Source organism: Lactuca serriola, chromosome 8, assembly GCF_051521515.1.
Source record: "Lactuca serriola cultivar US96UC23 chromosome 8, Lser_US96UC23_V15, whole genome shotgun sequence".
Taxonomy (NCBI): Eukaryota; Viridiplantae; Streptophyta; class Magnoliopsida; order Asterales; family Asteraceae; genus Lactuca; species Lactuca serriola.
In genome coordinates, this window is record NC_136415.1 from 269,593,626 (window position 1) to 269,606,500 (window position 12,875).

The 12,875-nt window shown below is 39.1% G+C and overlaps 1 protein-coding gene across 1 annotated transcript; it reads right to left on the minus strand.

Annotated features, from left to right (window-relative positions):
- Positions 1-8,693: 8,693 nt before the first annotated feature.
- Positions 8,694-12,583, minus strand: DPL1 (dihydrosphingosine phosphate lyase). The gene is made up of 15 exons (XM_079015369.1): positions 12,070-12,583; positions 11,871-11,916; positions 11,455-11,606; positions 11,284-11,343; positions 10,955-11,179; positions 10,612-10,753; positions 10,477-10,527; positions 10,192-10,283; positions 9,953-10,079; positions 9,848-9,863; positions 9,666-9,773; positions 9,528-9,582; positions 9,296-9,442; positions 9,127-9,205; positions 8,694-9,040 (listed from the first exon to the last, which is right to left on the minus strand). Exons 1-15 carry the CDS (start codon positions 12,267-12,269, stop codon positions 8,918-8,920), a joined length of 1,623 nt encoding a protein of 540 aa, XP_078871495.1. The 5' UTR covers positions 12,270-12,583; the 3' UTR covers positions 8,694-8,917.
- Between the last annotated feature and the right edge of the window lie 292 nt (positions 12,584-12,875).

Genomic DNA, 12,875 nt, shown 5'->3' on the forward strand with positions numbered 1-12,875 from the left:
TCCACCACTAGCCAACACCAACACTGAACTCAAAACAAATGCCAACAATTACCAAAGTACCCCTGGAAGTCAACCGGTCAACCCTTGGTCCAAGTCAAAGTCAAAGTCAACCTCCTGACTGACTCTACTCGCCGAGTCAACCCAATGACTCGTCGAGTCCCCATGCTCAGAACTTCCCCAACTCGCGACTCAACTCGCCGAGTCACCCTGTGACTCGCCGAGTCCCACAACTCTGAGTCCCCTCGCACTCAACTCACCGAGTCCTCCCTTGACTTGCCGATTCACGGCTCAACCAGAAGAAGGTTAGGACCTCACGACCAGACTCGCCGAGTTCAAGGCTATCTTCAACCAACTCGCCGAGTTGTTCTTCCAACTCGTCGAGTTTCTGCCCACCTTCATGCAACTCGCCGAGTACACCCATGTGACTCGCTGAGTGCCACTAGCTCTTAATCCTTACAGAGGCTTTCCAAGCCATGCAGGGTCTCAAATCCATAGATCTACTCTTATACAAGCCATCCATCACGTAAAGTGGCAAACTTTACGTGAATCCAAGTAGATCTAAGCATTTTACACTCTAGGGTTTGGGTTTGGGACAAAAGGGCTTCATCAACCATTCTTGAACAGGGACTTTAATGCTCTCTAGACCTTCTCCATTCCAGATCTGAGGTAGCAACCTCAGATCTACCCTCCAACTCAAAATACCACAAGCTATACTTTTCCAAAAACTCCAAAATGATGACAAATAGCCCAAACAACGAAATAATACCTCAAAGGAAAGCTCCAACAGAAGAGAAGTCCAAATCCTTGCAAAGACCCTTGCTCCAAGCCTCTTAACTCTCCAAGATCTCTTCCAAAATCTCTTCTCTAAGGTCCAAATGCTCTCAAACCACTCACAAACGCTCCTTAGGGTTTTCTGGACTTCAAGAGAGGGTAAAGAGGATGAGGAGAAGGTATAATGTCCTTTATATAGGGCTCATCCTCTGAATTTAGGGTTTTCTCCACACAACACCAACTCACCGAGTCCAGCTGCCGACTCGCCAAGTTGGCCACTTAACACGCGACCAGAATCGCGACCCTACTCGCCGAGTCCACCCATGGACTCGCTGAGTTGCCCTTTCACATTTACACTTTGAACCCTGAACTTGCACTTCTGAACTCGGGATGTTACAATTTTGAAAGTAGGTTAGATCTGATCCCACATCGACTGGGAAGGAGAACTAAACATTCCTTATAAGGGGTATGGATACCTTCCCTATTACAACGCGTTTTAAAGCCATGAGGGCAGCAGATCCCATAAGAACTCTGCAGTTAAGCGTGCTCGGGCGGGAGTGGTACCAGGATGGATGACCCCCCTGGGAAGTCCTCGTGCCGAGTGGCCCAAAGCGGACAATATTGTGATACGTGCCAGAGGGAGATGTTACACAACAAATTCTTTTCACGAGGACAACTCATGCATTCCTGAGCACATATATCTGATTGCAATTTTCTATGCACCCCTGTTGTAACGTCCCAAAATTCAAGCCCAAAAATTTCATTTTTGATTAATTAATTCATGAAACATTCATTAGAAAATATTGTATAAACACGTCATCTCAAAACCAAGTATCATATTTGAAACCCACAACCATGAACAAATTTCATATCAGAGTACAATCCCAGAAAACACCGTGCGGAAAATCATATGTGTGTGATGCCATGCTACGCCGTTGACTCCTTCCCCTTAGATGAAGAGGTACCTGAAACCAAAAACTGAAACTGTAAGCACAAAACATAGTGAGTTCCCCCATCATACCACATACCATACAATACCATCGGTATCTTTCAACCGGTAATCATCATCGGTATCTTTCAACCGATAATCATCATCGGTATCTTTCAGCCGGTAATCGTCATCGGTATCTTTCAACTGGTAACTGGGGACTATTCCAACCCCTACCACTAGCATACAATAGCAAGATATAAGCACACATTCAGACATATCCGGGTACTGACCTACCACTTGGTCCTAAGGACCACTATCAGGGAAACTATCCCTATCATGTAACATATCATATAGATATAACTCATCACCAAACGCATACCAGACCAAGATAAATTATCACAAAGACAACTATCTTCTAAATACTCCTCAATGGTGGGCCGGCATTGTGGCCTTGGACCCACCCTTACTGGAAGGTAACTCACCTCGTAGCTGCAGAACTATGCAGGAGTCCTCTGACTGATGTCGCTGCTGCTCCGGAAATCCTCCGGCTATAATTCCCACAAAACACTTAGTCAGAAACTGACATCTACCCTTAGGGTAAAATGACCATGTTACCCCTTGACCAAGACAAAGTCAACTTCCAGTTTCCCTGACTCGCCGAGTTGACTCGCCAACTCGCTGAGTCTCTATCCTTCCATCAGACCTCATACCCGTCTCTACTCGTCGTGTTAGGTGATGACTCGACGAGTTTTCCTTCTAAGTGAACACCGACTGAATCCACACTCGAATCTCTGAGTTGTATGAACAACTCGTCGAGTTCATCATCAACTGATACTCATGTCTTGTCTTGACTCGCCGAGTTGATGAACAACTCACCGAGTACCATGAAGATTGTCTTGGACTCGCCGAGTCCATTCATGCACTCGCCGAGTACCATGAATTCACAGAACACTTTGCTTAATCCAGAACGTTGGGTCACTCCACGGGACTCCTAAAACCATTCCACACTCAACTGGTCCTTATGACCCTCACTGATATGGGACCAAAACCCTTGGACTCGCCAAGTCCAGGAAATGGACTCGCCGAGTCTATCACATTCCTTACTAAGAACTTTGATTTCTGATGTACAACACTTAAACAAATGATAAATCCAGGCCCCTAAACTCGATCTAGCACGTAAAGTTACAAACTTTACGTGCATGCATGGGACATTAGAGCTTAAAAGGCTCTAAAATGGTTCTTTTATTGCATGGGGCCTTCCTTGGTGCAAAAAGCAACATAGATCTGACTTGTGGCTCATAAAATGACATGATACAGAAGCCCAAACCCCCAACCATGCTTGCAAACATGGTTGGCCACCAAAAATGGCTTATAAAAGCCCTAAATCACCTCAAAGAGGGATCTAACAAATGAATGAGCAAGATTCAGACTTTATACCTTCCAAAGACTGCAAATGAAGAACCAAACTCGAATCCTTCAGTCCCCTGTTGATCCTTCTATGCTCTTCCTTCTTCCTTGAGATCAAAACTCACAAGAATCACTCAAAAAGCCTTAGATCTTCTCAAAAACGGCTAGGGTTTGCTATGAGGGGTGTTTGAGAGAATAAAGGGGGAAGGGAGGCTGTATAAGGTCGTTTAAATAGGGTGCAAACCCCTGGATTAGGGTTTTTGTCCAAACAGCGGCTACTCGTCGAGTCCGAGACTCGACTCGCCGAGTCCGCAGCTTAAACCCCGCGCCTCATCCCACTTCTACTCGGCGAGTCAGTCCTTCGACTCGCCGATTCCAAGGCCAAAAATGCAAAAATAAATGAAGATTTAATAACAGAATACATACCAAGAACCAGGTGCTACACCCGTCTTGACCAAATCTTGAACCGAAGTCTCGCATACCTAAATCGCAGATCCGTATGACTCATTCTTTTGAAACCATAAACTCGAACAAATCAATGATCCTCCAAGCAGAATGCCCAGTTCTCCCCCACTTAGGGTTCGAACTATCACAAACTAACATTCCAAATAGACCAAAACTCAAATCGGCTCATCCAGATACATAACATTCCTAACCCTTGGATTGTATGACACAACGCAAGATGATCTTCCAAATAAAGATCAAGCAATTCAAAGAGATTTCAAATCTCTGATGGAGACCCCTGAAACTTCCCAGTCATAGCGCCTCTAACGTCAAGAATCTATTGCAGATGCACAATATATAATTTTGACGGTATATTCATAGTACCGATTCTTTATCTAGAAACGAATGGTCTACCACACACCTCGCCTATAAATCCTTAACCAACATTTCTTCATGAGCATTACCTATAGGTACATGAAGCATCATTCTCTTAGTCAAGATACATCAGAGACAACACTAGTTGTCATTCCCATTTCACCTCCCTTGATCACCACAATCAACTAGCACCCGAATCAACTAAATTCAAAGAAAGAATACTCTTAATCTCATCTCAAAGCAACCACACCACAACAATCTTGTTGTGTATTCCCATACTACCATACTTACCGCCAAAAACCACAACCATCTAGCCCCATGCAGGGTCTACATCCCAACTTTGAAACTCACATGTCTACTCTCGCTTTTCCATCCGAACATGGAAGGCTGGAATAACATAACCCTCATCGTAGCTAGTGGCACCCCAATCTATCTGCCAATCACTCAGCCTCTTACTGCAATCCTTGATCCGATAATCATAATCACTTCTTTCTTGAGTCCCGCGACTCAACCGACACTACCTCAAGTAAGGCCGTCGATACCTCAAAGTCAACTAACTCACCTAGGCCTGCACCATTCAAACCCAAATTGACATTGCCATTAAGGCCAAAAAATTACCAGACCTATCCTCAGTCTGAATAACCATAATCGATAAATCAAATAAGACGGAAACATATTGCAATGAGTTATGGTGCCAAACAATACTATCTACCCTCAATCAACTCCTTAGAAACCTCGAAATTTTCCTCAAATCGAGTACGGGCCCAATACTACATTCCAAACCTATCCGTACTTTCCTCAAGAATCATTTCAGATTCTCTAAGTAACTACTTATGTCTACTACCATCCATTACAATAACATATACCTACTCTCAAAAAAATACACATCGCTAAACAGTGCACCAATTCCTCTAAGGCACTTCCTAGGCTCTCCCAGGATTCCCACCTCACCCTGCCATTAGCTACTGAAGAACCCCCGCTAATATAAGCTAATATCAACCGCTGAAGAACCCCTGCTATCTAACAGGCCTAGACCGTAGCCTGGTCATCATCGCCTGGGCTCTTCTTTTTCTCATCCGCCTTTGGATGTTGCCCCTCAGAATCCTCGCTAGTTTTCACGGAGTCTCCATTTAATTCAGCAAGGGTTACGCGCCACCTAGCCAGATTCTAGGATCCTACGTTAGCCACATCTTCATCTAGTTTGATCTTGGCCTCTCAAACAGCCATGGATGCGTTAGCTTTCACTTCGACGATCACCTCCGCCATCTCTGCATCGTGCACCTTCTCGTTCTCAGCCTTCTCCTTGCTCAGGAGTTCCAATCATCTCAGGAGATCCTCATTGGTCGCCTTTCACATTTTTTTCTTGTTCCCTTAAAGCTTTTTCAATCCGGATCCTCAAGTCTGTAGAGATGCGATCAAAGACCAGGAGTGAGAGTTACATTAGAAAGAGTGAAAGGAAAAGCGTAAGAGAAAAAAAGCAACACTAACACCTACAGCCTGAGAAAAGGAGACCAGCCTCTGAAGTGCATCCTTAGCTCCAAGATTTTCCAAGTTCAAATTCATGGCTTCATGAGTTTTCCTCTTCTAGGATCCCATAGTTTTCGTAGTCAGATCAATGTGGGGCTTTTTTGGGACAAGGGAGGAGTTTGTTTTCTCTTTCTTCACAAATATAATTCGCCACTTGACATAATTGTATCAAGTTCGGGGAGGGAGAAATGAGCAGTGGCACCTGTGGCTTTGGATCCTGCGAAAACCAAAGAAATCTTAATAGTTTATCAAAGAGTAAAGATGAAGGCGCTCAAGGACCCCTAATGGTAGCCGTATGGATGATAGTGGTTGAGCTTTCTTGATGAATAGAAGGATCGAGCTTGAATGTCCTAACAGCCTCGGGCAAAGCAAGGAAGTCCCTGATCCTATCATCGGTATCTTCAGCAGGGGGAACTAATTCGTCAAACTTGAAAGCTGCAAAAAATTAAACAAAACAAGAATTGTGAATATTGGGATTAGGGATGTTATTCGGGTCGGAACCGAACCGAACCGACCCGAACCCGAATAAACCGAAAACCGAATAAGGGTAATTATATGAACCGAAAACCGAACCAAATAAGCAATACGGGTTCGGTTCGGTTCGGGTATTATTTGATTCGGTTCGGTTCCGGCCCGAATAACCCAAATAACATGTACAAGATGATTAAGGAGTCGAATAACCCGAATAACTCGAATAACCCAAATAAGATTTACAATGTGATAATAAATGTTGTATTTTGTATGACTTTTGTAGTTTATGATAAACAAAAAAAATAACACGGATTAACTATTCTTGATATATAAAATGTAAAATCCAACCACTACATTCTTAAGATATAGTTATTAAGCAACATATTAAACACTAAACATTAAACATCTAAAACACCCAAAAATCTATCTATAAGTATATAAGTTAAACATTAAACCTTACTTGGGTATTTTGGGTAACGATCGATAGAACACAAGACCAAATAAGCAATCGTGCAAGTGGAAAAAGAATGTGACTTTTCATATTCGGTTCGGTCCTTTTGGACCGAATAAGCCCTTATTCGGGTAACCCGGACCGAATAACCCAAAAACCGAATAAGGCTTATATAGATACCCGAAAACCGAATCGAATTGCTTATTCGGGTCTAATTCGGTTCGGTTCGGTTCGGGTTTTCGGGTCAAATTCTCATCCCTAATTGGGATCCTCAATATGAAAATAAGGAACCCTATCCTTTTTAACGCAGGATTGAGGTAAAAGATCTCCACCAAGAATCGAGTCAAGTTTTACGAAAAAGTATCTTCATTTCCAAGCATCATAGTTATGCTTGGATTTTAGAACAACAGGTGATCTGTAGGTTTTAACTTTCAACAAAAAGAGAGAGTTTCCAAAGGTAGAAAGGTCGTAAACATAAGCTAATTCATTTAGACCAATGTTGGGATCCATGGAGCAATTTATATTGTCGATCCAATAAAGGATCCTCCAAACTGATGGCATGGGTTGAATATATGAAATCTTGGTGAGTTCAAAAAATTCAGAAATAATCCCAAAAAATGGACAGGCAAGGCCAAAGGTAAAGGGATACTCAGGAAAACAAACCCAAATAGAAGAAATAAAATCAGGTTGGACATTAACATCAAAAGGCTTGAAGATAGGACTAGCGGGAAAAGTTCCACTCGAACTCAGAACTTCAATGTTATTGTCATCAAAGGTACAAGTTTCCTTATAGGAAAGGAGCTTCTGATCTACGAAATCATCATCAGGTATAGCTATGATGTTTTCATGAGAACGAGCTCCTTTCTTGGCCATTTTTAAGAAAAAGAAAACTAAGAAGGAAGGACAAAATGAGTAAAAATACTACCTTCGATGAACTTTTGGAAGAAAGATTAAGAGTAAGAAGAAATTGAAGAGCTCCATACCCTACTTATATAAGAATCAATGAGAGGTAAAAAAAAATGTGATTTGACGTTTCCCAACGGCTAGAAATCTACATGTTGAGGTTCAAATTACCCATCCGTTATAAATTCTTACTTTAGTTTTTACTTAAAAATTATACCTATAAATATTTAAAACAGTAACAGTTATATTTCGCAGGTATAATTCGGGGGCAATTGTTAAGGGCAAGATCCTTGAGTTATATTCAAGATCCTCAAATACTTCAGAAGCCTCATGATCCTTAAACATATCCTGGGATCCTGACTGTTATCACTTATATTTCTAACACTTGTAACGACTATATTCTCTTTATTTTTCTCACATGTGCAGAACAAGTCAACATACGACCCATTCTCAATGGAGAGTCATCTCAACTAGGCAAAGACCCGGAATACCAAGTTAAATAACGTTCATATGCTAATTCAATAGGATCCCGAAATTATCAGACTTCTTGTTACTTACACTAGACTATAAATAACACATGTATCTGGCACACAATAGACATGATTAGCTTTAGCATTACTCATGTACTCGTATTATCTTCATCTTTTTTGTAATCTCGGCTTTAGATCAATAAAATACATCAAGACAGGTGATTATTATCACCTTCCAAGATTTGATGCCAGAGATCCTACAAAGGATCAAGGGCTTTCCTTTTAACTCATTTGTCTCACTTTGATTACTATTTGATAGTTACATTACACTAACACCACAACCTCTCATACACCATAGTCGAATTACACTTGATCAATTTTTGACCAAAACAATATGATGTTTTTCAATTTGAACTATTTCACTTATTATAAGTGTTGTATGATTGTTACTTGCATAAAGCTGGAGTAATAAGGAATGAGCTAGCCAAGCTTCAAAAGGAAACCACAACCTAATATCCATGATTTGTTTGGTCCGCCTTTTCTTCTATAAATGTCTTTTACCTCTTAAAAAACAAACACCTTAACTATGTTAGTTGGAAGGACTGAATCATCAATGAAAACCAAACTTAAGATTTAAAAAATTAGACCAAACTTGAAATTTCTTGTAAACCATTAAGAACCATTTTTACAATTTGCCCTAAGATACTATCCATTGAGTTGTAAACTCACAAGGATTGTGAAAATGTTTCGGAATGAAAAACTCATGCCAGTCTTTTAACTACTTTCGACTTTTCGTATATTTGACAAAAAGTAATAATAAATAAATTAAAGTGCTTTTATTAACAAATCCTACCGACACACAACCCCAATATGGGACTGCTATATACCAGATTTACATCTTACACGATTCCACTGGACTTGCAGCACACATTGTGATCATTGGTTGCTGGAATAATAATCCTCTTGCATAAACATGCAGGATTGGATAAAATAAAGATGATTCTTCATGTGCTAATGTTCTACTTGTTTGTATATAACAGTTTATATATCATCAAACACACATATAATTTCCTTTCCTTGGAAAGCTTTTACAAAGAATGATGGCAATTGGCAAACAACCAAACCAAAATACATGCATGGGAGTCCAAATACCCAAAAGTCTTCATATCAACATGCATTGTCCATGTAGTCAACCAATAACTCATTAACCATACCTCTATCTGGGATCTTCCCGGCTGCTCCATATATTGGTGCAAGCCCTCCACTAATAGGCCCCGGATTTTGTTTTACCTAAAAAAGAAAAACAAACAATTTGTTGGTAAAATCCAAACAAGATATTCCAATGATGATATATGAAAACCCATTTTCTTGCTTACAATCTGCACTGAATCCTTTAAATCTTTCAGGAAGTCGTCAACAATAGGAACATGTTGAAGGGTCACACAGATATGAATGCTGAAAAATGATGAATACTTTCAAAATGTTATTATATACTTAATAGAGCAAAAATAAGCAAGTGATATATAATTGTTATAGTTTGTTTACCTGTTGGGTCTCTGCAAGGGATTTAGATGCCAGCCTTTTGAGGAAAGTAAGTCGTTCACTTCAAATATGTCTATCACATTAGACCCAAAAGCCACAATTGTCATATCTGGCCTTCCAATCACAAATAACTCAGGGATCTGTTTTACTCTACAAAAACAACGAATACACATGTGATTTTGATTTTGATAGGCTTTGGAATTCTAAAGATTCTAGTTTTGAACTTATAAAATACCCATTTTGTAGCCTCTTTGATGCTTCCATTATCTCTCTTGTGTGCTCCAGGTAACCTTCAAAAAACCAACAATTGCTTTTATATTTTACTATAAAAAGTTGTATTAAGATAAAATCATAAAAGTTGAAAGTAAAGCACCTTCTTGCCCTAAAGAAAGCATAGCTGCCCAAGCCCCAGCAATTAAACTTCCAGGTCTGCTACCAGCAATTGTCGGAGATACATACAGACCACCAGACCATTCCGTAACTGTAACAACACAATATGTACATCATGATCATGCCATGTCAGCAAGATGTAAAATGTATTTCAAAGGGACTTACCAGCAACAAATTGGTGCTGTTTAAGACACAAGGATGAAAAGTTGGTCAATTTCCAGCCATCAAATAAATAAATAAATAAAAACATACAAATACTCGACTTGTTACCTTGCGGATTTCATGGTTTCTGTATAAAACTATACTTGTTCCTTTGGGTGCCAATCCATATTTATGCACATCTGCTGATATAGAAGTTACTCCTTGGACAGAAAAATCAAATGGTGGAATTGGATACCTGCAATAATTAATGAGAATCATATATTATACAATTTATTAGATTTGGCATAATGCCATAAGAGTACAGCTAACAAAAGCAGTGAAAGGAAACAAACACCAAGTGTGTGTACCCAAGTTTACGTGCAAAAGGCAGCACAAAACCACCAAGACAAAGGTCTACATGCAGACAGATCCTGTAACTCAATGCCAATTCACCAAGCTCCTGCAATACAAACCCTAAATTGTAACCATACACACAAACTTCAACTAGTGAAACATCACTTTTAGTCAAACATCGGTTGTTTGACTCTAGTATTTTCTTGTATCTCAGCTTTGTGTCTGTCTGTGTGTATAACATTTTATTTCAAATGTTTAAACAAGTAAACCAAGTAGAGAAAGGCTTTGCTAGGTTATACCTCGATTGGGTCGATGATTCCATGAGGAAAACCAGGTGCTGACCCAACAATCTGTTTTGTGAAACAAATTTGAGCAATTAAAACTGATGAAAAAACGAAAAATTAATTACAATCAGTAGGCCAATTTTAACATACCAATATGGTGTTTTTGTTTATGTATTTCTTGATAGCTTTTACATCTGCTTGAAATTCCTTATTCACAGGAACACGCCACAACTTAATTTTGAAATACTGAGCAGCTTTGTCATAAGCCGAGTGTGCCGATTCAGGGATTATCCTACATTAATCTCAAAAGACAATACCACTTATGTAAAGAAAGATTCATTAGCCTAAAACACCTGTCGTATATGCAATACAAGACATGACATGACATGACAGGTTGTACTGGTATGAATCCCAGTACAAATGTGTACAATGCATGTCAAATACAGTAAAACCTATTTTTGTCTTAAAAGAGAGCCTAAAAGATGAAACTCACATCTCTGGACATGTGATACTCTTGCTGGCCTTCATGTAGTCACGTGATGATTTGACAGCTAACAGTATACTCTCTGTTCCTCCTGAAGTCATGTTGCCACATATTTGGCCTCCTGATGCTTTCTCTTTACTTCCAAGAAGAGCAGCCGTCATGGCCACCACTTCTGCCTCAAATCTCACAACACTCTTGAATACATCTAGATGTAACGGGTTCGTATGTGCAAACCTAAAATGTATAACTTTATAAATCTACATATATATGTATAACCACACTTATTTAATTTAATTTATGGACAACACTAACAGAGAAGCATCATGCGTCTTACTAACATTGAACATGCCTCGTTTATCAACGAAAAGTGGCCTTCAGATTCATTTCCTCCAATATACCTGCAAAAAAAGTAATCAATTTAATTGAAATCATACTTTATAAATCACAAAAAAAAAAAATAATAATAATAATAAATAAATAAATGATGATACGAATTTGTAGAAACATACACTGTACCAGAACATTTTCCTTGCCAAGCTGCATCCTTTTCTTTCTCATTTTTCATTTGCTCTAAAACCCTATTTCCTAATCCTGAACTTGGAAGCTCTGTCCTCCAACCATCCCTTGAAGATTTGCCAGAAGATTGTAATTTATCAACAACCTGAACAGTCGAGAACAATAATAGTTTCACTTTCTAATTCTAATATAACACATTTACCACAATATTGTATAATTTGTATGTCAAACCTAGTACTTCTAGCCAAATGAAAAATTAGTATCAATTCTAAAGCTTTTTTTTAATATAAGCTACATCGAACTTTACAACTGAAAAAGAAATCACTGATCAAAAAATCGGTGTCATATGTTACCCACCCTGGAGTAAATGAATGACTTTACTAAATATATGACATAATATACATCGTACCTTTTGTTTCTCGGCATCAATATAGCTCTTCACACCAGGCACCAACCTGTTTTCGGAAAAAAAGTCATCAAATATGTTCAAGATCTCAAAGCAAGATACTATGTGATGTCATTCATGATTCGATTTTTTTTTTAAGATTATGGAAGTCATGTGATCTAAACCTCGAAACGTGGTACTTGAAAAATGTAAAAACAATTACTTGACCCATGTCATGATAAAACCAATAAGCGTCGCTTTGAATCCCTTCTCATGAACTACTTGAATAAACGATTGAACAATCTGGGCGACGAGGAAAGTTATGAGAGGAGCAACAACGAGGAGCAGAGGTTCGAACTGTGACAAAAACGAATTTGCAGAAGCTCGTAATCGGATAATTGCAGGAAGAATCGAAGACTCCATGATTTGATTTTGTGTTCTTTCGAAACAACGTTAATTCCTTCACACGCTATGTGGTTTTTGGATTAATAAGAGTGGATAGATTAGGATTTAAGGGAAGGGTGGGTTTGGAAAATGGACATTGCTTAAGCTTAACGGCGTTGGCTATAATGGAGGGGGTTTTTTTGTGGCAAAGAGAGATAGATGTTCAAGCAAGCAAGCAACTGTTACTTGGCGACGGCTGACAACACAACGATTTCTTTTTAGAGTATATCTAATATCCTTGTGTTGTGTGTCGATAACAACTATGCTATGTTATCTGCAGCTTTCTAACCGGATCTTTCGCACCCAAACTCAGTTTTCAGATTTTAATTTAAAATTCAATTTGAATATTCTTTTTTATTGTTTATATTCTTCGATAGTCCTGGCAAAATTCATCATCATTTGTTTTTTTCTTTCACTTGTAGAGTTGTAGATCGTAATGATTTTCCTAAAAGAGTTCAATATGATACGACATTATATTTTTATAATTCATAATTCTTGGGTTAGAGTTTGATTGAAAATTACAACTTTAATAAAACTTTGTATTTTGTTACACGAATTGGTTTTCTTTTATGGTGACCTAATCAC